The 26,141-nt window shown below is 36.2% G+C and overlaps 3 protein-coding genes across 5 annotated transcripts in view; all 3 read right to left on the minus strand.

Moving 5' to 3' along the window:
• The window catches only part of LOC104116869 (uncharacterized protein At5g64816), a 62,172-nt gene extending 40,315 nt beyond the window's left edge, over positions 1–21,857 (minus strand). The window contains exon 1 of the mRNA XM_070175214.1: positions 21,754–21,857. The gene's annotated coding sequence lies outside the window, so the exon portion shown is untranslated. The remainder of the gene's footprint in view (positions 1–21,753) is intronic.
• On the minus strand, positions 184–9,871 carry LOC138891611 (small GTPase LIP1-like). Its single transcript, XM_070175208.1, has 8 exons — positions 9,735–9,871; positions 9,243–9,691; positions 3,695–3,786; positions 3,455–3,596; positions 2,690–2,994; positions 1,184–1,237; positions 969–1,099; positions 184–613 (listed from the first exon to the last, which is right to left on the minus strand). Exons 2-8 carry the CDS (start codon positions 9,334–9,336, stop codon positions 424–426), a joined length of 1,008 nt encoding a protein of 335 aa, XP_070031309.1. The 5' UTR covers positions 9,337–9,691; positions 9,735–9,871; the 3' UTR covers positions 184–423.
• Positions 9,931–21,942, minus strand: LOC117280291 (uncharacterized). Of its 3 annotated transcripts, none has more exons than XM_070175212.1 (4): positions 21,754–21,942; positions 21,144–21,310; positions 10,283–10,361; positions 9,931–10,127 (listed from the first exon to the last, which is right to left on the minus strand). In XM_070175212.1, the coding sequence occupies exons 1-4, from the start codon at positions 21,913–21,915 to the stop codon at positions 10,059–10,061; spliced, it is 477 nt and encodes a 158-aa protein (XP_070031313.1). In that variant the 5' UTR covers positions 21,916–21,942; the 3' UTR covers positions 9,931–10,058. The 3 variants fall into 3 exon arrangements, with proteins under 3 accessions (XP_070031313.1, XP_070031312.1, XP_070031314.1); XM_070175211.1 differs by having other exon boundaries at positions 21,144–21,313; positions 21,754–21,934; XM_070175213.1 differs by having other exon boundaries at positions 21,144–21,422; positions 21,754–21,841.
• Positions 21,943–26,141: the final 4,199 nt, after the last annotated feature.

Below are 26,141 nucleotides of genomic sequence, written 5' to 3' on the forward strand. Positions count from 1 at the left end.
ATAAACGATCCTAACGATTGTTTGTCCCGTATAACTATAAAAACAATGTATTTAGCCTTGCATTTATACCATTAAGTCATTTTTTAATACCAATGACTAATGGACCAATTTGCGCGCACACCATAACGTTATTATGTCAAAAAGAATATATACACGGAGAGTGGGACATTATGTCATAGCAAATTTAACTAAACTGATACACCCCTTTCTTATAAAAATAAAAATGATGCACGCTGCATCAAAGATATTTGTATTATAAGCCTTTCAACTTTACCCTACATATTTCAAGAACCTCACAATGAGTCAAAAGAATGAATTGGAACATTTTACAAGACATGCTTTTCACAGAGCTGGCTGTTCTGTCTTGAAAATCTGCACCATTACATGAAAAATATAAAAATAACAGGAAAAAAAGAAAGATCATCAGACGTTAATATCTGAACGCTTAGATCTGGCACTGCTGATTTCTTGGTTGCTCGTAAAGGCAAATCTGGGGATGTTATAGTTGTCAGGTGTAGACATAGGCTGCTGTGGGTAAAGCGTGGGAGGCGGTGTGAGATTGCGTTGAGCTGGTAAAGGAGGGAGTGCATTGTACTTGTATTCGCCGATATAACTGCAACAAGCGGAAGAAATTATGAATATGATTTAAAGAACAGGTAACATAAGAGTTACTGAAAACAAGACCAGTAAGAAGACACCATTGTCACTGAATATGGTACTACTCTATAACATAAAAGTCTCTCCATCCCAATCACCACTATCGGAAGGTATCAACTATACGTCAAGTGTCAACAGAAGCCAAAAAGACCTTATTATCATTAAGACATGTAGATTTGCCCCACAATCCTTCATAGTTCACATTCAGTGACCATCAATCCGATAGTCGACTACAATAAATGGAAAGCTTTTTTCTACACGGATGAGACGCTTTAACAGCAACCAGTTTTCATCAAATTCAACAGGCATACCTTGAACTTTTACTTTTGTACAAGTGATCATCATCATTTGAGATTTCGCTCGATTGCTGCAGTGGTTTCGGAACTGGGGTAGACCAATGATTACCAGGTAGATCATCTGAGAAGTATCTCCTCCTGATTAACTGAAATAGAGAACCCAGCACTTCAATAATGTAAGATTAGATTAAGTAAACCTCAGTTTAGATGCAAAGCAATAATATACAGACCATGCGGAAAAACTTCATGACAGCTTCTTTGTCATATCTTGCTCCCTTAGCGGCCTGCAATATTTCAAAAACATTACACTGTAAATCCATTGACACTTATTATTTAAATGAGATTAAACTTCTTATTCACCATTTTTGAAAGAAAATTATAAACTTACACCAATAAATAGCAACATGAAATAAACTCAACATTCGCCTTTGTCACAAAGACTTATTATCATGGGTGGAGATAGGGTGGCGGAAGGGGACCCCCCTTGCCGGAAATTACACTATATACAAGGTTAAAATTATTTTTTATGCATATATAGCAGATGTTGAATCCCCTTGACTTTCTCATGTATTTACTCCTTTATATTGAATCCCCTTATAGCAGATGCATGTTTAAAAATTTCGAGGAGAGTTGCTGGGGCAGGGGGGGCAAGGGCTAAAAAAAGCAACCGGAGTGTAGAGAAAGCATAGCTATCTTTCAATTTGAAAATAGGCCTGAATGCTAGCCATATCTAGCTTCTCTTCATGTTTACTATTATTATTCATTGGCAGGAAATAGAAGCTGCCTATTTCATAAGCTATCCATTAGAAAAAAAGCTAAAAGTTCCAAGCTTCAGACTACCCAATATGACAGTAGCTATTGTTCTTTTCTCCCTCTCTTTTAGGGGTCTGGTTGCAATCTAATGAAAAGACAGCTTATGATCAGTAAGACCAAAAAATGCTTTAATTTGCCAAACTCAAAAGACATGTCGATGAACAGCTTAGACCTACTAGAACGTCCTTTTTCTAATGAAACTGAGACATGTAACGACTTATACAGAAGCTTAGCCATGAAGAAGAAACAAAGTGATGGATCAAACAGGGATTTGCCAATTAATCTATCAACTACTCAAATCTAACTAGTTCCAAATCGATAATAAATGTATGATCAGAGAATCTCAAGTATGAAAAAACTATCCAAAAAAGGAGAAGGAAAACCAAGTGGAAGAAGGAAAAAGCATCCTGTCCCCTTGGTTCAGTTGACAGTTTATATAAGTCAACAATCTCTCAGCTTTTATAGTCTAAACTATATATATATAAACAAAAAAGAAAGATTATTCCTATTCAGTTACTAAGAAAGACTGTTGGTAGCTGGAAACCATTTTTCTTCTCTTCATACACAAGAAAATGCAAGCAGGGTAGAGCTCAAGAGAAGATTCGAGAATAGTGTAAGGTAATCTCCACAAGATTTACAAAAATGGGGAAAAAAAGAGTTTCAAACCTTTAAGCATGCACCTCAATAGACTGCTACCCTTACTAAGCACCTTTTACCCAACAAGAAGAAGATGAAAACTTAAATTGCTATGCCAATACAGACTTGGTTAAACAAGAGTGAGCACTGTGAGACCAAAACAACAAGCTTAAGCATCAGAATTTGTGTTGCCCGAGAGAATATTGTTTTTCTCAACAAACCAAGATGCATCACTCTTTAATAGTTTTCAAATATGAATCAATGCAATTTGTGTTAGACAAAATTACCGCAATAAGACCTCCACCACCAGGAAAACTCTCTGTCAATGGGATCTCTTCGCTTGAAGGAAGTAGACCTTGCTTCTCAACCCACTGGCGAGCCATATCAACAAGATTGCCACTGCTTCCTCTAGTGCCCTCTTTTGTAGCACTATCTGCTTTATTGCCAATGACAATGTAAGGAACAGGGAGACCACCAGGACCTCCTGAAGCTAGAGGAGCCGAGAATGTCCCTGCTGTTGCTATCTCTACAGCCCACTTCTGCAAGCTTGTTTTTGTCCTTCTTTGAGATAGATCATATACAAAGATAACACCTAAAGTAGAAATTAACAAATCTTACATATTAGATTTCGTCCGACTATCATCAGGATGAATAATTCTGCAAAGTGATCTCTTCCCACCTCCGTAGAGAGAGATAGTATACAAAAGTAACGCCTAATGTGGAAATAAAAAGGATTTCATCCGACTATCATCAGAATGTATACTTCATGGAAAGAAAGTCGTCCACTGCCCTCTCCCAAATGAAGGAAAAATGTAAATATTAAAAAATTTGATGACAACAAACATGTGAAAACATCTCTGATTGAGTGATTTCTGCTAAAATAAACAAACATAATCAGATATCTAGCACATGTTCGTGCTTTAACCATCTTCTGATATTAACGATCAGGTATTTAGACACAGAGCCATCCAGAATAGATATCGTACATGTTTCCGCAAGAAGAAAATTTTAGGCAAAAAAAAACAGTTTAAGAGATGAAGCTAGTTGCTCACCATTAATTTGTGAGTAGAACAGAGATCGGCAATCTTTATAACGATCATGTCCTGATATATCCCAAAGTTCAATAAAAAAATCTCTCTCAGCATCACCTTTTATGCTTGCTGATGAGCTACCAGAATTTCCATAGGTAGTGTGCTTTACAGAAGAAACAGGAATAAATTAGTTTTTATAGGACATGCATTCTCAGCACATTTTCATATTATAGGGAGAACAAAATTATCAGTGAGCCATACTTTTACTCCGACTGTACAGCCAATTGTTTGAGGAGGGCGAGCAATGGAAGAACCGTTGAGAATCAGATGAACAAGAGAAGTCTTCCCCACACCTACCAGAAAATATGAAGCAGAAAAAATGGTGAAACTAGGAGCTGAAAACAAGGAATCACTGGGTATAAATAAAAACAGAGAAACTAATATCCAGAACATCTTACAAAGTCTGAATATCAAGGGGAGAAAAGCTAATGCCAAACAAGAAAGACTTGAACACTTAATAAGAAGACTACATCAGAATGAACTTAGAGTATATAAATTGGAAAGTAAAACCTAGTGTATCCAAAGAAACATTGATTGAATGTAATACACAAAGGGCATTTGAAAATGATATCCAAAGATAGTGATACATTTTGGATCGGGCAACTAAACCTAGAAGATAATTATTAGAGCAAGTGAGGCTATTGTTTAGATTAAGGGTGTGTTTGGTCCCATTTTCTCATGTTTGGTTGGCACAAGTAGTTTGGAAAACATTTTCCCAATCAACTTATTTTCCTTTAATTGGGGGAAAATGTTTTCCCTAAAATTTGAAGGGAAAACATTTTCCTAAAAACAAAACGCGTGATCTGGCTTCTCTCTCCCCTCCCCACCCCATCACTGGTTCTCAAACCAGTTGATTAATTTCTCTCCCTTCTCTCATCTCGCTTCACTCCAATTTCTCTCTCTTCAGTCTCGCGTTTTAAGATCCTCCGCCATCGCACCAAAACGCCCAACTTGTTGTTTTCTCCGAGGTCGGAGACAAACGCTTTGGATCTGGAGATCAGGAAATGCTCTAAAATCTCCGTCAATTTCGCTCTTGGGCTCTTGATTTTAGGTAACGCACGTCCCCCTTTCCTGCGTTTGTTTTAAGGGTTTTAAACTTTTCTTCAATTCCTTCTGTTTTTGCTTGGTGAACTGATGAATAATAGTCTAATGCTCTGCCTGATATCCATTGCAATACAAAAGATTAATTCATGAGTTCAAATTTTCAATATTTAGAATCCTAAAATGTAATTTCTAACCTGAATATAGTCAAAATTGGTACATCTTCAGTTAGTTTGGTTTATCTAAGTATTCAGAACTTTTGGTAATTGTTCTTCATGTTGGGATTTGATAGAGTTTGTTTGTTCATGATCCACTTTCTTGTTGTTTTTGCTGCTCAATATTAATTTCTATATGATATGAGGTTCTATGTCCTCTTTTGTCTTTTAAGTTATGAAACAAAACAATGTAGTACTGGAAGTTAATGTTACCTATCAAAACACAAGTGTTGAACTTGGAAGCTTTTCTAGCTAGGATATTGTCGATCAAGAAGATAATATATGATTCAAGTTCAATGAAATTTTAGCAATGTGGCTTCACTCGCAACTTGGAAATTTGATTGTTGTGTGGTCAGAGGAGCTTATATGTTGTGCATAGTTTCATAAAAAAGTAAAGGATCCATATGGACAATATCTACTAAAAACGAGAAACCTACATATTCTTATATCTTTTGGGTTGTTTGAGTGATTTACTGGTTCCAAGTTCGATTTCTTTTAGGCTCTCTTTAATGCTTTTATCAATCCATTTTTATGAGTAGAAGTTCTAAAGTTGGGTTGCAACAGATGGATTCGATTGAAAACGATGAAGATGATGCAATAATTGGAGCGGCAGCCATATCTATCTTAGATGCCGGGGCTGCAATTATTTTAGCCTACGAAAATCAAAGTAACATTCCTAGGGCACCTTATACCAATAAAGACCAAGAGAGGGAATTTTACATGAATAGTATTTTGAATGGAAGTACTGTTCATTGTGTAGGTCCGATAAGAATGAGCCAACCCGTACATTTTGAATTGTGTAATGCTCTTAGAAGAAATAATTTCTTGAGATCAACCAAAAATATGTCTTTGCAAGAACAAGTACTAATTTTCTTAGAAATTGTTGGTTTTAATGAACGGTTTCGCAAGATAGGGTCCCATTTTTATAGGTCGATTGAATCTGTTCATCGATGTTTCCACACTGTACTTCAAGCAATTTTGAAGCTCTATCCAACCCTTGTGAAATCACCGAATGATACTATCCAGTCGGAGATAAGGAACAACTATCGTTATTACCCTTGGTTTGTAGTGAGTAACATATTAAATATTAAGTTTTTAATTAATTTTGAATATTAGTATATATTTTGAACACCTAGACAAAGACGTGAAGAAGCTAGGGAATGGTCGTTGAAAAGAGATGCCATTGCTCATGCCATGTTTACAAACTATGATCGGAGGAGGAATAGATGAATATAATCTATCAAGAAACAGTTTTTTTTATAGTCATCTTGGTTTTAATTGTGTGTGTTTAATTGTTTATGTTTTCATATACTCTTATGTACAGTGACTTTACATTCTATATGATTTTGTTGTCCTATCTCTATTTATCTTAAATTTCATGTTTGAGATAGGAACTATAACAGCTAACAATGGTAAAAAAAGGAGATAAACAATTTAGGTGGACAAAACCAATGGAATATTTGATGTTGGAGATCCTAGCTGATGAAGTGAAGCAAAGGAATACATCAACTAATCAGTTTAAGGCCATATCATTCAATCGTGTTTCGAATGCCCTTAAGCAACAACTAGGAATGGAGGAGTGTTCACCTAAGCATGTGGAGAATCATCTTAAAATACTAAGAAGCACATGGAATACAGAGCAACCTCTTCTCTAAACAAAAGTGGTCTTGGATGGGATGATAATTTGAAGATGATTACTGCTAGTCCTAGAGTTTATGCTTTCCACGTTCAGGTAAAATGTTTTCTTATATGTAATGTCATATGCAAAGGTGCCAAATTTGAATATGGTTCTAAAATTTTCCCTGACATTTTATTTGATTCTGTTGACTGCTAGATTCTGCAAATTCTATTTTTTGAGTTATTATGTCTTTTTCGTTTACATGGATTTTCCTGTTATTTTGTATGAGAAACTTTTGATTCTAGTATTAGCAGAATTAGCTCTTAAGTTAGAACTCATACTTTGATAAGTTGTTACTTCATTATGCATTAACCAGCCTATGTATTGTCGTTTCGATCTTAGAATGTATCTTTTAAAATTGTGTTATACTGCAGAAGATAACTGATAAAAGCTAATGCAAATGATTGTCAGAGCAATGCTCTGGGACATACATAAGGGAGAAGTAGTAGCTGAGTAAAGTGTGTTTCTTTTTTACCTTATCAAAAAAATAAAGTGTGTTTCTTTTCTCTTGAAATTGTCGTATGCGAGCGATGTAATATTCAATTATTTTCCGTGAACTCACTGAATTATTCACTTGTTTCTTATACTTTTTGCTTTGTCGTTGTATTATAGGCTCATCCTACTCATGAGAAGTTCGTTAACAAAAAGATCGAAATGTTTGAAGAAATGTCCCTCGTGTGTGGGAACAATCGAGCTAGGGGTGATTGTGCTAAGTCGCTTGATGATATAGGCTTGGATTGCAGTTCGGAGAAAGGTAATGATAATGACATTGAAGGGCCATCTAAGGAAAAAGATGTGCAAGATGTAGTAAGTGGAACTTCTCAAGCTAAAGCAAGTCGCAAACGAAGTCGTTCTTCTGATGTGCAAGATGTGGTCAGTGATATATCAACAAAGCTTGGAGAAGTGGCAGCGGCAATCAGTAAAATAGCTGATAGTCGACTAGATATGACAAGATTGTACGAAGAAATTATGGCATTTGAGGGTTATGAAGAAGAGTTCTTAGGTGAAGCTTTTGATTATTTGGTGCAAAGTGACATGTTAGCTAAGGCATTCATGGCAAAAAATCAGAATCTACGCAAGGTTTGGCTGGAAAGATTCAAGCGACAACACTAAAATACACAAATGGGGTTGGAAGAACAAAGCTAGAATAGGAAGCAATTGTCATAGAAAGATATTTTGTTGCTTGTCCAATATGGTATGCCATACTTCTGTGATGGTTTTTCTCATGTCTACTTGCTTCTCGAGTACTCCTATACGGAGAATGGTTATTATGGAGTTGCTCATATTTCTTCTCTTTTATGTGTGTATGAGACGTTTATCATTGTTAGCCTGAATCTTATATGTTGCGAGAGGTTATATAATAAAAATATTGTTTTAGTGACTACAAAATTATTCCTGTTATGGGGTTGAGGTCTATTATTGAGGTTTATTAACAAAATGAGTATTTTCTTTTCATGTTGTAGAAATAGAACTTTCATTTTGTTTTAACAAATAAAAGAGTATTTTCTTTTCAGTTATGGAGCTCAAATTTTAACGTTCTTGTGTGAAAAAGTAAATCTAACATATTAGTTCCTTTGGGTTTATTAGAATTTATGAGAAGAATAATTGAATTCTTGAAAGAAAATAGCGTTGTGGAAACGTTGAGTAATTGTGGTGGGGGAGACTGGAGAGCACAAGAAACATAGGAACTGGGGGAGGGTTGGGGATGAGGAAAGTAGCATAGAAAATTATTTTCCTACAAAACATTGTCTGTTCTCTAACCAAACACTAGAAAACATTTTCCGGAAAAAGTTTTTCACTCACCAACCAAACAAGGGAAAATAAGTGATAACACCGTTCATTTTCCGGGAAAACATTTTCACCCTAAGTGTTCAAATGAGCAATCTGATTGTACATCCTGTTTTCAAACTTGTATCAAAAGAAATTCATTTTACTCTTAATAATCATAATACAACAACAACAACATATCTAGTGTGGTCCCATAAGTGGTCACAATATCAAAAGAAATTCATTTTATTTTTTTCTTGATAAATATATCATCAGAAAAAAACTTCTATTTATCTATTCTTAATAATCAGCATTCTCATACACTTACACCATCACCAAACAACTCTTAAGAAGGTGTTCTATAAACTCTAACATATTAGGAATCATCTCACCACAGCTACGAACCAGACTGTACGATGATACTAAGACGTGGTCACAGATTAAATAGGTTGGATCAATCATTACAATATTTATCAAACAAATGTAACAGTATGCAGTACCCATATCCTCCAGATTTAGTAGGTTAAAAAATTTCTTGCAGTTATAAACAGTTTAGTGGCTCATCACCAACTTTTTAGTAACAATAGAGAACAGGAGCTCCCAGATTCTAAATAAACTCTTCATCATCTTGCATTGACCTAAATTTTCCGAATTGCGAGAAGTCCAAAAGAACTTATGTCTTTGTTTTTTTGGATAAAGGTGGCGTCCAGTCCGGTTGCTCATCTCGACTATTCCACCGGGTACCTGATAATCCCATTAGCACAGGTATAACCTCCTTCATTGACCTCTACGCCACACCCTTTAGCTCAACCCAAAAGCAATTATGTCTATAAATCAGAGACCTCATATTATTAGCATCTATTAGTTATCTCCGTTCCTGAAGCATTTCTGAATCTATGCAACTACTATATTTTACCACCAAACACCAAGCTACAGACTAGAAATCAAATTCAAGAAGATACATAACTAGTAAGATGCATAAGAAAACATAGCAAAATCATATAATCAAAAGATGAAAACTAAAAGCATTTAAATTTTAGCTAAATACCTGAATCTCCAACAACAAGCACCCTGACTTGTCCACAAGGTGGACCACCAATATGCTCTTTAGTCTCCCTTTCCCTTTCCCTCCAAAACATCATCTCCTCCTCCTCCAAAAACCCAAACCAAAAACCAACAGAATACAATCCAATAAAAAAAGAACAAATTTTGAAACCAACCCAAATCAGCTAATCAACTCAAGTACCATAAAACACAACCTGAATCTCCACAACAAACAACATTTGTTCAAGCCCATATCAATAGCAAATACTACCCACGAAATGCTTCAGTTTCAAGAACCCATCTCCCATAAGATTCAACACTGCACTGAATTAACCAAAAACGCAATAACAGTAGATCTATTAACAAATCTTGAAATGGGTGAATTTAACTAAGGTATATTTTTGCATTAACAGTATGTATATTTTACATGTCTTACACCTATCATTAGACCAACTTTGCGCGAGAGTGATATTCCTTTCTTACACTCTATGACCACTTTACATGTTTGAAGCGATGTCCAATTCTTTTTTGAAATTTTCCACAGTTTTTGATTTATCTAAGGTGAGGCACTAATCCTACTTGTGTACTCAACAATGTTATGTTTTATTCATAGGGTCTGTTTGGATATTTTAATACTCCATGTGTTAGCAAATACTAAACTAAGGGAAGTAACCATGCAGCACATGGCAATATCACCAAATGTTTCCAAATTTAAAAAATGCTTGAATTCATAGTATCAACAGAAATTTCAAGCTACAATAGTTTTCCTTTCTGGAGATTTCGGATAAAAGGCACCAGCATACTGATACATTGGAGAAACCTATGGAAAGTAAACAGGCCAATTGAAGTAGTACGAGTCTCGTGCTTCTTTATCCATGTACTGGTTCCACTGCAATTAATGAAAACTCAAATGAGAGAAAGAATCAAGTAATTCCGTCCTAGTTATAAACTAAAAACATTGAAACAAAAATCTTTTTTTTTTACAACTCTATAGCGTATAAGGGAGAACATCATTACATAAGAAACTTAGGAAGCATCGAGTACCTTAAATTCGTAATCCTTATTTTTCTTTAGAGCTTTCTTCCAGTGATGTTGCTCAAAGAGCATGGCTTTGTCATGCCAGCTGCACATAACACATATTCAAAAGCTCAGACGCAGCAAAAAGGAAGTTTTTAGAAATCTCAGTCATGCATTAGTATGGGTGTCGTTGAGCCACCACTTGACGATATCGGTGGCCAACATGGCAAAATGTAATCACCTACTGGGGTACAGATTTAGCCATAGTGGAGAGCACCTAGGTCAAACTAAAGTTTCTAAGCTATAATGGCATCCACAACTCAGAAGAATAGCTCTAATGAGATCAAGAAGGATAAGTCAGCCCCCATCACAATTTATGAACGTTATACAAGCACCATCATGCGGGAAGCTTCGAACGTTGTTGTTAAAGAGAAATGATCAAGCGGCAGTTAAAAACATGGAGCCTTTATGCTTAATCAATTATTCACTCCTACCTTGTATTAGATCTCGAGAGTTGAAGACTTTGCAACTGTTAGTGTAAAGTGATAAACAGATGAGCTAAGTAGAGGAGAACGATGACCCAAGAACTTCCTTGAAAAATGAACTTGGGAAATAGGAGGGAGCCACATATTACCCTTACTACACCTTCACTCGGTCTCCCTGCGAAAGCACCCTCTTTGCACCCCCTTTTGCGAAAAATATAGACGGCTGCCATCTTTATTTCTCCTACCGTACTACTAAGCAATACATGAAAGATCAAACAGCTAATCTTCAAGAAGCTGATTAACAAAAGCACTCTACTGTTCTCATGTATAGTTTTGTTCTAGTGAATATGAAATGGTTCTAGAGAGATGCATTTCATGCTCTAATATGGCCGTCCTGAACAGCAGTACTCAAGAATTTTTCCAGGTCTTACACCTCTCACTAGACCAAGTTTGCGGGAGAGTGATTTTCCTTTCTTTAGAAGTGGTGCAAAACTCTATGACCACTTTCCATGTTTGAAGCGACTGCCAAATTTCCTGCATTTTTCATAGTTTTGCTTTATCTAAGGTGGAGCTCTAATCCTTCCTTTGTACTCAGCAATGTTATGTTTTGTTCTTAATAAAAAACAGAAGAAAAAAAACATTGAGAAGGATTAGAACTTCATCTTAGCATTAATGCGATGCTCCTTTGTCGTTCAAATGCAAAGGAATGCCACTTAGCTGGAAGAGGTGGAAAGTTATGGAGAACGGCACCCAAAAGAAAGAGGTGTGTTAACATAATTTAATAAGAAAAAAGATAAGAAAACATTTAGAGACTAGAATAAACCAAGCCCCACTTCTCCCTATAACTTCTGCCCCCAGTAATCCTACAGACTCAACAAACTAGCAAAACATGTTTAAGCAACACTATCTTGCACTAATTTACTGGGAGAAACAAAGGAAACTCTAACCATCGCACTCCATGAACAAGAGATACCACATTTTGACTAATAGGAGGTGACCATGACTTTTGTAATTTTTCTTGTCAAAAATATATAAGATAGCAAACACAAAAGATGTAGTCCGTGCACATATGATCGGAAGAATGGAACAATATAGCTGATTGTAATTATGTGATTGTTGTAATGTAAATTCAATAGAGCTGATTGTAATTATGTGATTGTTGTAATGTAAATTAGTTATCTGCTTAGTTGGTTTTATGCCCTAGCTAGAGAGATTAGGAAATCGTATCCCACAATTCTGGAACTAGGAACATTCTGATAATCGATGGGATTAGGAACCACTGTAAAAGGCCCACAATCACGTTCATTCTCAACTTTCTACTTCTCTCACTACCTTATTCTTTATAAGCCGATTTCACTATTGTTCTTATAACCGAGAAATCCCGTGTGGACCAGTAGCGCAAGGTTCGAAACTCGGTGGATAGTGGGTCCGCTCCTCTACCCTTTTCCACTTAAATACCAGGCTTTTGTTTGCGGCTGGATTCAAACCCGTGACGTGCACCGAAACCACACATCACGCACAATGCTCTTACCACTAGATAGAAGCCTTGTAGGCACAAACAGAAATATTTCGCTATTCACAAGAAATCAATCACAAATTAGTGATCCCCCACCTATTTACCAAGATATTTTTTGCTATTTGTATTCTGTTAAGAGCAGGAATGCCAAGAAGTAGATTTACGATAATATTCTCCATGTGATAACAAACAGAAAGGTGAAACCAAAAGGGGGAAAACAGAGGCGAAAAATTATTCCTCCATCCCTTTAGTGTAGTATTCTCCAAGTTCAAACTTCCACTTCTTTGAGGAGGCATTACTGTGAGCATTACACCTTCCTTTGACTGTTTCCACAATTTCCTCAGGTTAAACTAATTCTTAGTATATTCAATAAAAGGTGTAAAAACCTAATTAAACAACCTATATTAACAGATATTTCCATTTTGGAATATCTCAAATGGAAACGCAGACAATGTAATGGACTTCTCAACATGGACGGAATGAGGGTCGGAGCGAGCATATAAAACAATTGTTAACAAACCCCTTGATCAAGAATAGATTTGCTCATATCTATTTTACTATATAGACTAACGCAATATCTTTTACTGAAACCTTCAAAGAGAAACCCGTAGGGTAAAGTCAGCCCCTTTATCTATCATAATGATATCAGTAACAGCTTTGAAGGTTAATTACCTATCCATCCAAAAAAATAAGGAGCTTACGAGGTGAAAACAACCTTGCTTGTAGTTTTTACGACACCAAATGGACCTCCACTATACTTCAATTGTTACATCATAAGTTGATATATCATTCAACCATCAACCATGCCTGATCCTAAATCAATTGCATTCCGCTATATGAAAGCAAATTAGAAGTCTAAAGACTAGAGGTTCTCTAGATAAACTCCTTATCCTTAGACGGACATAATTTCCTAACCAAATAATAAAGATGAGGGACAACACCAAACCTAATGTAAGTCTAACAACACTTCAAAAGGCTGAGAAATGTATGTAAGTGTAACAACATCTAAACCTTAATTCACAACTAGTTGGCATCACCTGTATAGATTTAGGGGTGGATTCACATAGGGTTTGATGGGTGCTCGAGCACCCATTGCCTTTGACTTGGGATGATAGACTCTTCTTATCAGACTCTTTTTTTTTTCTTTTCTTTTATCTTTATCAGACTCTTCTTACCCAACCCCCTTCCCTAAAACACAACATTCTTTTGCCCTTTCTTTTTTCTTTATTTTCTTTTCTTTTTTGTTTTACTTTCTCTTCCCTATTACTCTTTTTCCCACCTGGCCCATCTTCTTCAATACATCTTCTAGCAGTGAAGCACCGTAACCTTAAAATCCTGGGTCCATTGTAGTATAGATCATTTGCTTCTACTGCACTCTGTTTTTAGTTGCATGTGCATTGATTTTGGAGTGACTGGAAGTCTATTCAGATAACTTCCCTTCATATGTGTCTCAATTAGTCCCTTCACTGCTTATCTATAGACCAGCAAATTTGCAGATTTTTGCACGATCTTACAGAAGCATCGTACACAACCTCTCTCATACATCCTCTATATACGATGTTTGTAGTCTTGTACCCTTTATTAGATATAAGCATTTCTTTGTTTATCTAATCTTAAGTGGGCGCACATCCATCTTAATACTTTTTTGATAAGGTAAGGTACATCCATCATAACATTTGAATCTATATAATTTTCAGCTTATGGGGGTTTGGAGGAGTTGTGGGGACGCGAGCAGTATGTGGACCTCGACAGCAAACTGCATTAGGGAAACTGCTAGGGCGGTGTTAGGGGTCACGAAGGGTTTTTCCGGGGCCCACAAAGGTGACTGGTAGTGGAATGGAGAGGTCCAAGGAAAAGTAGAAGCCAAGAAAGCGGTGTATATGAAGCTAGTGGAGAACGCTGACGAGGAGGAGAGGAGGACGCTTAGGGAGGGTTATAAGAAAGCTAAGAAAGAGGAGAAAGCGGTCACGCGGCGAAGATCGCAGCATTTGAACGCCTGTATGCGGAACATGGGGGCAGAGGCGGTGACAAAAGGCTGTTCAGGTTAGCCAAAGTTCAAGAGAGGAAGGCTCGGGACCTGGACCGAGTGAGGTGCATCAAAGACGAGGATGGCAAGGTATTGGTGGAAGAGGCGTGCATTAGGCGCAAGTGACAGTCATAATTCCACAAAATCTTGAACAAGGATGGGGACAGGGACATTGTGCTTGGCGAGTTGGAGAACTCGGAGAACCGACGTGGTTTTAGGTTTTGTAGGCGTATTAAGGTTGAGAAGGTAATGCGGAAGAAGAGTAGAGGGCTAGAGGCAGGCAACTGGGCCAGATGAGATCCAGGTTGAATTTCGGAAGGCCATGGGACGAGTAGGCTTGGAGTGGCTTACTGGATTGTTTAATGTCATTTTTAGGACTACGAAGATGCCCGAAGAATAGAGGTGGAGTTTGATGGTCCGTTGTACAAGAACAAAGGTGAGATCCAAAATTGTAACAACTACTGGGTATCAAGCTATTGAGTCACACTATGAAAGTGTGGGAGTGGGTGGTGGAGAAGAGGGTGAGGAGCAGTGTGTCTATTTCGTAGAATCAGTTCGGTTTCACGCCGGGGCATTCGACCACAGAAGCCATTCATCTGGCGAGGAGGTTGATGGAGCAGTATCAGGAGAGGAAGAGGTACATGCATATGGTGTTCATCCATTTAGAAAAAACTTACGATAAAGTCAAGGGAGGTTCTATGGAGATGTCTAGAGGTTAGTGGTGTCCCGATAGCGTACAATAGGGTGATTAAGGATATGTACGATGGAGTGAAGACTCGGGCGAGGACTATGGGAGGAAACTTAGACTATTTTCCTATGATGATGGGGTTACATCAGGGTACAGCTCTTAGCCCATTTTTATTTGCCCTTGCGATGGACGTGTTGACGCGCCACATTTAAGGGAAGGTGCCATGGTGTATCTTATTTGCAGATGGCATAGTGCTAATTGATGAGACGCGTCGCGGGATTAACGATCGGCTGGAGCTGTGGAGGCAGACCCTGGAGTCTAAAGGTTTCAAGTTGAGTAGGACTAAAAATGAATACTTGGAGTCCAAGTTCAGTGTGGAGACGCAGGAAACAGAAGTGGAGGTGAAGCTTGATTCACAAGTCATCCCAAGAGAGATAGTTTCAAATACCTTGGGTCTGTCATTCAGGGGAACGTGGAAATTGACGAGGATGTTACACGTGTTGGAGCGGGGTGGATAAAATGAAGGCTTGCGTCTGCTGTTTTGTGTGATAGGAATGTGCCACCGAGACTTAAGGGCAAGTTCTACAAAGTGGTAGTTAGGTCGACTATGTTGTATTGAGCCGAGTGTTGGCCAGTCAAGAAATCTCATATCCAGAAGATGAAAGTAGCAGAGATGGCGATGCTGAGATGAATGTGTGGCATACCAAGAAGGACCGAATTAGGAATGAATTTATTAGGGACAAGGTGGGTGTGGCCACTGTGGAAGACAAGTTGCGGGAGTCGAGGCTGAGATGGTTCGGACATGTGAAGAGGAGAGACACCGATGCCCCGGTGAGAAGATGCGGGAGGTTGACCATATAGGGTCAGAGGAAAGGTAAGAGCGAGGCCTAAGAAGTACTGGAAGAGGTGATTAGGTAGGACATGGTACTACTTCATCTTAACGAAGACATTACCCTCGATAGGGAGGTGTGGGTTGTGGGTTAGTCGAGAGTCTCTTCTAGTCGTACTAGTAGTATTAGTATTATATTCTACTATTCCGAGTTCCTTGTTGATCAGACGATGTGGCATTATTGCTGGTAGTTTTCGCATTTCTCTTATAGCTTTGTATTCCTAGTTTCTTTGCTATTACATGTTGTGCTATTTGTTTCTGATACCTTATTTCCTTGTCGTTGTTACTGTTTGTTTATTGTGTCCTTTTCACTGTTCTTGAGTCGAGGGTCTATCGGAAACAGCCCTTCTTCCTTCATAAGGTAGGGGTAAGGTCTGCGTACACATTACCCTCCCCAGACCCCACGTGTAGGATTGCACTGGGTTTGTTGTTGTTGTTGTTGTTGGATATTCTGGACTTTTGGGAATGACCTCCATGATGGACAAGATGCGGGAAGCAAGGCTGAGATGTTTCGGGCATGTAAAGAGAAGAAGCACAAATGCCCCACTGAGAAGGTGCGAGAAGTTGGCAGTGATAGGTCTAAAGAGAGGTAAAAATAGACCAGGAATAATTGGTGAGACGTGATCAGACAAAACATAGCACATCTTCAGCTCACCGAAAACATGACCCTAGATAGGACAGCATGGAAGTCGAAGATTAGGGGAGAAGGTTAGTAGGTAGTCGAGCGATTAGAAGAGTAGAAGGTTAGTAGGTAGCATGGTTCTAGTTTAGAGCACCTTAGCTACTTCCTCTCCTCCTTGCCAGTATTATTGTTATTATGCTATCTTTATCTTACTCTTCACTTTTACGACTACTGGTGTTTCTTTTACTTTGGTTAGCTTTACTATTTTTGTTGTCATTACTTTTCTATTCTATAGTATTTTCATCATAGCTTTTTTACTCTTGCACTTTTCAAACATGTTTTGAAAAACACTTTTCTTAAGTCAAGAGTATATCGGAAACAACCTCTTTACCCCACAAAAGTAGGGGTAAGATCTGGGTACACACCACCCTTCCCAAACCCTACTTGTGGGATCACACTGGATATGTTGTTAGTTGTTGTTGGATATATTGGACTTTAGAAGCACGACATGCACTCCTATATACAATTGTTTCTTACAACCATTATATGAAACTTTTCTTGCACTTTGTTACATAAAGCTCCCTTAGCACTCCTCCTATTTTAATTATACAAGTAATATTTTTATCTATCAAGCCATTCTCTTGAAAGACTACCTACATAAGAAATAGTTTGCATTTAGACAGCATAGCCCCATCTAATTTACTTCACCTGCCTTCTTCTTTTAGGTACACACTTCTACTTATCCTAAATCATTTCTCTCTAGAGAGTTTCTCCATATTTCCAATTATATTTTGATTTTCTTATTTGTTTCAGCAATTAGCACAATATCATCTGCAAATAATATCTCTTCAAGACCTCATCTTGAATACTATTGGTTAGCTCATCCATAACTAGGTAAACGAATATGGGATAATGCGACCCATGGTTGTGGAAACTCCTCTTACTCCCCTTTACTATCTCAAACGTGTGACCGCTCTCTCATACATAACTTCTATAATATCAATATATTTCATACAAAGATATTTCTTCTCAACCACTTATCAATTGACTTTTATTGGCATTGTACCATATGTTTTCCATAAGCCAATGAATAGCCCAGTGTTATCAAAGGCGAAAAGCGCAAAAAAGCTATAAGGTCTGTTGGGGCTTTAAGCGCAAAGTGCAAATAAAGCGTGGGCTTTAATGAAAAAAGGCGCAACTGGAGAAAAAGTAAAAATATGTATATGTAGTCCAAGACTAATAATTATAAGCATAAATAACAAATATATGGACAAAGAAATTGAAAAGAATTACGATAAAGTGAAATATCAAATGTTTAATGTCGCATTTTCAGGATTACACTCATTGGCAAGGAAAAGTATGCCTTAGAGCCTTGATGCGACACTAAAGCGCCCACAAAGCGAAGCGAAGTGCTCAACATGTTTTGAGCCTCGCTTCAGGGCTTAAGCGCGCTTTAAGCGCGCCTTTGACAACACTGGAATAGCCTACGCAAATACTTCTTCTTTTTCTATGAATTTCATCATCTTTCCTCACCAAAATAGTGAAGGTTGCATAAACTAGTTATCAATTACCCTTACAATGTCCTTATGTCTATGCTTCATCAATCTTTCCCAAAGTCTCAATCATATAACCTATAAAATCATAGTTAGCACAATTTTGAGTATCTCCTTTGTTTTCTCTCTCTAACACACACACACACAAAAACTTTTCTCCACTGCTTTGGCATCTTTCTACTCCTCAACATATCCTTGAATACTTGGTTACCACACTACTTGAAACTTTCCATAAAGCTTCTAAACCTTAGAGGATCACCTGGACAAAAGGCTTTTCTAAGTCTTCATATTTTTCATTGCATCTCCGCAACCCTAATTTTACAAGTGAAGCAAAGGTTTAGCGACGTTAGTCTCGTTATTTGCCTCGAGCGATTTGATCCAAATACCATTTGCATCTCTATTTGACCATGTTATCTCTTGCCATAACTTGTTGGGGAATGGGGATCATTTTCTTATACACATTTTCCTAACTTTTCTCCCTTTCCCGTTTTCCTAACTTTTAGTACAAATTGTTAGTTTATAGATATGTATAGTGTAGTGTTGTCCCACATTGGAAGAGGAGTAATATCTTCTTATAGTGTATAGCTATAAATAGGGACCTCTTGTATTGCATTTATCATCCAATATCAATAACATATTTTCTCCCGAGTCTTCTCACATGGTATCAAAGCATTAGTGAGAAAAAAAAATCGTTGTGCGTCATTCCAGCGTTAACCGGGAAGAAAGAACTTAGTCATCGTGCAATTTTTCCGATGACCTAAGGCTTGTCTAAGTGAAAGTCACTTTCTGTCGGTGTTGTGCTAAAACCAACCCAGTTTCATCTTTTGGAGATTCATTCACTCCAGCTCCAGCTCCAGCTCCAGCTCCACCACCTACAGCTCCAGTTGTAGCTCCACCACCTATAGCTCCAGTTCCACCACCTACAGCTCCAGTTGTAGCTCCACCACCTATAGCTCCAGTTCCTCCGCATAATCCAGTTCAACCTTCTGCAGCTACACCACTCTTGACTTATCATCGTCGTCCAGGCCCAGGTGATTCACGCCCTGCATCAGATTCTGCATCTACTGCGGACTTGTCTCCTCTTAGTCAACCAATTGCACTCCGCAAAGGTGTACGATCCACACTTAATCCTAATCCCCACTATGTCGGTTTAAGTTATCATCGTCTGTCGTCACCTCATTATGCTTTTATATCTTCTTTGTCCACTGTTTCTATCCCTAAGTCTACAGGTGAGGCACTATCTCATCCAGGATGGCGACATGCTATGATTGACGAGATGTCTGCTTTACATGCGAGTGGCACTTGGGAGCTTGTTCCTCTTCCTACAAGTAAGTCTATTGTTGGTTGTCGTTGGGTTTATGCAGTCAAAGTCGGCCCGGATGGCCATCGGCTTAAGGCTCGTCTTGTTGCAAAAGGATATACTCAGATTTTTCAGCTTGATTATAGTGATACTTTCTCTCTCGTGGCTAAAGTAGCATTTGTTCGTCTCTTTTTGTCCAAGGCTGTTGTACGTCATTGGCCTCTTTATTAGTTAGACATTAAGAATGCTTTTCTCCACGGTGATCTTGAGGAAGAAGTTTATATGGAGCAACCACCTGGTTTTGTTGCTCAGGGGAGTTTAATGGTTGTGTGTGCAGATTGCGCAAGTCACTATATGGTTTGAAACAGTCCCCTCGAGCTTGGTTTGGTAAGTTCAGCACAATTATTCAGGAGTTCGGCATGACTCGTAGTGAGGCTGATCACTCTGTGTTTTATCGGCATTCTGCTCCTAATCTGTGTATTTATCTAGTGGTTTATGTTGATGATATTGTTATTACTGGTAATGATCAGGATGGTATTACTAATCTGAAGCAACATCTCTTTCAGCTCTTCCAGATTAAGGATCTGGGCAGATTGAAGTATTTTCTAGGTATTGAAGTCGCTCAGTCTAGCTCAGGTATTGTTATTTCACAACGGAAGTATGCCTTAGACATTCTTGAGGAGACTGGAATGATGGGTTGCAGACCTATTGACTCTCCTATGGATCCGAATGCTAAGCTTCTGCCTGGACAGGGGAGCCTCTTAGAGACCCTACGAGATATAGGAGATTGGTTGGCAAATTAAATTACCTCACAGTGACTAGACCTGACATTTCTTTTCCGGTGAATGTGGTAAGTCAGTTTATGGATTCTCCCTGTGATAGTCACTGGGATGCAATTGTTCGCATTCTTCTGTATATAAAGTCAGCTCCAGGCAAAGGATTACTATTCGAGGATCGAGGCCACGAGCAGATTGTTGAGTACACAGATGCTGATTGGGCAGAATCACATTTTGATAGACGTTCTACGTCTGGATAGTGTGTTCTAGTAGGAGGTAATTTGGTCTCGTGGAAGAGCAAGAAACAGAATGTAGTTGCTCGATCTAGCGCTGAAACCGAATATCGGGCCATGGCTATGGCGACGTGTGCGTTAGTTTGGGTCAAGCAGTTGCTCAAGGAGTTAAAGTTCGGAGAAATCAGCAAGATGGAACTGGTGTGTGATAACCAAGCTGCTCTTCATATTGCGTCAAATCCGGTATTCCATGAGAGGACTAAACACATTGAGATTGACTGTCACTTTGTCAGAGAAAAAATACTTTAGGAGATATTGTTACAAAGTTTGTAAAGTCGAATGATCAACTAGTAGATATTTTCACTAAGTCTCTTACTGGTTCTCGTATTAGTTACATGTGTAACAAGCTCGGTACATATGATGTGTATGCACCGGCTTAAGGGGAGTGTTAGTTTAAAGATATGTATAGTGTAGTCTTGTCCCACATTGGAAGAGGAGTAATATCTCCTTGTAGTGTATAGTTATAAATAGGGACCTCTTGTATTGTATTTATCATCCAATATCAATAACATATTTTCTCTCGTGTCTTCTCACACAAGTCATCTAATGCTTTTTACATAGGGCTTTGCTAATCCCGCAATCTTCTTACTTAGCTCTCTTATAACTACAAGTTGATGCTACTCCAAAAATATTATAAGCATGCTATATAAAACAAGAAATTAAGATTAATCCTTTATCAAATTAACAAACAAATATGAAAGAAAAAAAAAAAGACATTTGAGGCAATTCAAAGTGAGTACTTGTATTGATTGGAGAGAGTCCACATGTATGGATTGATAAAAGTGAGGGCGGAGAAAGCAGCGGACCCTATCCATATGTTCACGAACCGTTCTGGGTCAGCATGTGGAACTCCCGGGTCGCCCCTGTATGCGTTCCCAAAGTACTTCTCCATTTTCTTCTTCTTCTTCTGCTTATCAAGGGTATCAAGCGTTAGGAGTATCCCAATATATCTATCGTGTGTTCCAATGGAACAAATGATATATGTGCTCTTTTGCAATTGTGGTAAACTAGTTATACCTCTGAAAAAACAAAATTAAAACTTAAAAACACGAAACTACATTATAACCATTACTATAGTAACTTGCTTTGCTTGAAAATTATTGATTTAGCCCCTTAATTAGAGAAATTAGTCATTGGGGTCGGGGCCAAACTGCGAGACAAATATAATACTACAACAAAACTAACAGCTCAAAGAGGCAGAACCACAAATTAGACTAGCATTCACTCAACAAATTTCCGAGAACATAATCGAAAAACATTAAAAGAAGAAACCAACGAAATCAAACAAGAAATGCTGAAAACAACCCAAAACAAGGGGGCATAAATACTATGTAAAGCAAAATTTCTTACCTTAAAATCGACGAAGCGAAGTAGAATGAAGTGTCCAGATAAGAGCAAGTGGATTGTGAGGATATAAAGGCAAAAGGGTTTTAAGGGTTTTCTGTTTTGCTTTTTCGCTTCTTGTAGTTTATTTATTATAAAAAATAATAAAAAAGTTTCTCCCACATTCATTTCCTTTGCTAAAATTGCTGAATTGGGAAATTAGGTATTGGAAATTTAACATCTATTTTTAATTCTCTCGGGAACTCCCCACTTTACTCCCTTAATAATTTGAACCGGTAATCTTTTCCTGTCAAGATTTTAAGATCTAATCCGTAAGTTATGAAAAGTTTATTATTAAAAGTGGAAGTTAAAATTTCTTTCTCTTTTTCCTTTTCTTTCAAAAAATCTTTTGAAAAGCGGAAGGTGTGAAGGTCGGGATTAACATAGCAGGTAATAAATAGTCGAGCATTTTTCTTTTTCATGCTTGTATTTGTTTTCCATATTTATTGATTTAGTATTACTCTCTATTCCATATTTTTAGAATTCTATTGTTATTAACCCAAATAGTCGTCCATCATATTATTTAAACAAAAAATAGCCAGTGAATCTATAATATATGCATAATTTATGTATTACATGTGCATAATTATGTATAATTTATGTATATGGCTAGAAAAAGTAAATAATTAATATGGCCGGCTATTTGTGTAAAGATCTCTCATCAGTTATTTTATTTTTTGGTTATTGTTATTGCTTCTCTTTTTATAGCTTTTTTCATTACCGTATCTCTTTTTCAAAATTGCTATGTTTGTACTTTCCTTAAGTCGTCCGCGTATACAATATCCTTCCTACATCTCACTTATAAAAATACACTAAATACATTGTTATTGTCGTGAAGCTGTAATTAGTTTGGAAGGGGGGAAGTGAAAATAAAAGAGAGAACCTTACCCTTTATCTAAGTGAATGTAAGGTAAAGTTTCAATTTTTAACAGCAGAATAAGTTTGCACATTTAAATTTTTGAATTTACATGCATTTCGAGTAATTTATCAAGTTGTATGTTTTACTCGCAAGCACAAAATGTCAAAGTAATATGTCTACCAAAATTTGATACATTGTCACTTAACTAAAATCAGGTGGCATGTAAAATAGAACTAAATGAGCAAACCTTATTAAGCCACGAAGCCCATGATGCAATCATGAAATAAAGAGGAAAAAGGGAGAATGACACGGTTACACATAAAAATAAAATTATTTATTCTTTATTATCAATTTATTTTTTTACCCATCAAATTAATTACATTTCCTACCCATAGTAGTTTTGTGGAGAATTTTCTTTTTTTTCTCCAATACTTTTTTATTTCTATGCTTCTTTTCTTTTTTCCGTTTTTCTTTCTCTTCTCATTTTCCTTCTTCACGATTTCTTCTTATTTTTTTCCTTTGTTCCTTTTCTAATTTCATTTTAAGTTATTTTTTATATTCTTTTTCTCTTCATAATCTAATTTCATTTACTGTTTTCACTATTTTTTATTTTTTATTTTTTATACAATAAGAAAAAATAACTGATATAGTAAATATTTGTTCACCCTTTTTTAATATAACTAGTATAATATACCTTTTGTCTTTTTTCTCATTTTTTAAATTCAATTATTAAACTGAAATAATATCAATTGTCACTTGATCTAATTCACTTAATATCACATTGACTACTGCTGAGCACCATAAATTACATAATCAGATTCTAAGAATCAACACGTGATTGTCATGCAAACTTTGATCTTATTCCCTATAAATACCAGTACACACTCTACCATTAGCAGTAACACAACCAGTTATGGAGCAAGAAAACATAAGCTACGGCTATCAAATCTCCATATATACTAGTTAGAATATAAATGATAATAAAATATTGAAAAATGCAATAAAAGTATAAGTAGCAAAAAAGACTTCTAGTACCATATGATACCAATATGGTATACATGTATATCACATAGTATATGATTGCTCTAGAATATTGCTACAACTATCTACAACTATATTATTGTACCAAAACATTAAAGGATGCAATAAAAGTATGAGAAAATTAGACTGTAGAATTCGCAAATCAACTTGCTCATTCCGTATACTAACATAGTATATAGTTATATGGGGTCGTTTCAACAACTGGCTATAACTATAAAAAAATATTACATAATACACATAATCTATGTCCATCGACACAAAAAAATTCCAGCACTGCAAAATCATATTCATATAAATAATTTTAAAATAGTAATCACTTAAAAATATAGCTAAAACAATATGGTATACAACTTTACTGGTTAATTTTTGGCAATTGTATGACTATATTACTATTACATAACACACATGCATAAAGAGACAATTAAAAAATTAGTGTACCACATATTAATATAATAAAGTATTTCAAGATATTGTACTACATTACTATTATTAAAAGAAAATTAAATAGTGTACCAATTAAATGCAGTCAATACAATCAAAAAATGATTCAACAAGCATATGATACCAATCTAAGTATATAACTATACTAATAGGGTATATAATTGTATGGGGGCGTTCCAACAACTGCATGCATATAACTATAAAAATTATTACATAATACACAAAATCTATATCCATAGGTACAAGAAAATCCAACACAGCAAAACATGATCGTATAAATCACTTCATAATAGAATTCACTTAAAATGCAACTAAAACAACCCAAAAATATTCCAACTACCATATGATACCAATATGACATATAATTATACCAATAGGATATATAGTTCTACTAATTAATTCCAGGTAACTATATATGATTATACTACTATTACATAATATACATGCACAAAGAAAAAAATAAAAAACTAGTGTACCACATATTAATATAAGAATGTATTTCAAGTTATTGTACTATAATACTATTATATAAACCAAGCGCATAAAGAAAAAATCAAAATGATTACATAATACACATGCATGAAGGAAAATTAAAAATATTCAAGATATTGTATTATTCTACTATTACTAAAGAAAAATCAAATAGTATACCAATTAAATGTAGTTAATACAACAAAAAAAATGTTCCAACTAATATATGATACCAGTATAGTATAAAGATATACCAACAGGGTATACAATTGTACGCAAAGAGTTTTTTTTTTTTTAAAGTCAATTATTAAACTGAAATAATAACAGTTGTCGCATAATCTAACTAATTCAATGAGAGCTTATGCAAAGAATAATACCTCCATGGAATTTCATTAATGTTAATAAATATTATTAATGTTAATAAATATTATTATTTATTTATTGAAAATGTGGACAACAATTGGACAAAAAATTAGGATAATCTTTTTTGAAATTATGGAATGCACGACAACCGGGAGTTTCTCCGATCAACTTATTCCTCTTGTCCATTTTTCTCACTACGATTACCCTATTTCATTTTTATTTTTATTTTTTAAATAATTATTAATATATGTTTCTAAAGTCAAAGTACATATCGATGGAAAGATAATCAAAAGTAATGTGATTCAAGTCATAAAATAAAACAAAAAGGGAAAAAGATTTGCATTTTTCACATGCCTCTCACGTGGGGTAAAGCAAATTAAAGGGAAAATAGCAAATTGAATAGTCTAGTAATAAGTTTGTGCTGTATAGGTAGAAATTGTAATTAATTTTTAAGTGGGCAACACAGGTAATTATTTTGGCCTTGATAGGCACTATGCGTTATTTCCTCGGGAAAAAAAAATCATAAAATTGCTAATTGAAAACTAGTCATAGTTTCCAATTAATCGAAATTTAGCAACTTTTTTATTTGAAAATAAAATTTTGACAAAAAGAGCCTTAAAAATTCAGAAGAATTCCAACATAATATGTTTGAGTTTAAATGTTTTACATATGAGATTCCACCATAATCTGTTGGAATTCATAATGTGACGGAGACTGGAGTTCCACCATAATATGCTAGAAGTTTATATGCAGGAATTCTATAATCCAGCATATTATGCTGGAACTTTCTGTACGTCAGCTAAGGTAATTTTGTCCAGATTTTATCTCCGCATTAAATAGTGACTACTTTTCAATAAATTTACAAACGCTAGCTATTTGTCAATACAACTCGTAAAAATGATTATGCCATGCCATTTTGACTGAAACGAAATAATTCAATCCCATCCACAATCTAATTAACAAATTTATTATAAACCCAACAATATACTACCTCATTAGCTTTCGCAAATTCTCCCAATTTCCATACATAAACGATCCTAACGATTGTTTGTCCCGTATAACTATAAAAACAATGTATTTAGCCTTGCATTTATACCATTAAGTCATTTTTTAATACCAATGACTAATGGACCAATTTGCGCGCACACCATAACGTTATTATGTCAAAAAGAATATATAC

The sequence above is a fragment of the Nicotiana tomentosiformis genome, chromosome 5 (assembly GCF_000390325.3).
Source record: "Nicotiana tomentosiformis chromosome 5, ASM39032v3, whole genome shotgun sequence".
Classification (NCBI taxonomy): Eukaryota; Viridiplantae; Streptophyta; class Magnoliopsida; order Solanales; family Solanaceae; genus Nicotiana; species Nicotiana tomentosiformis.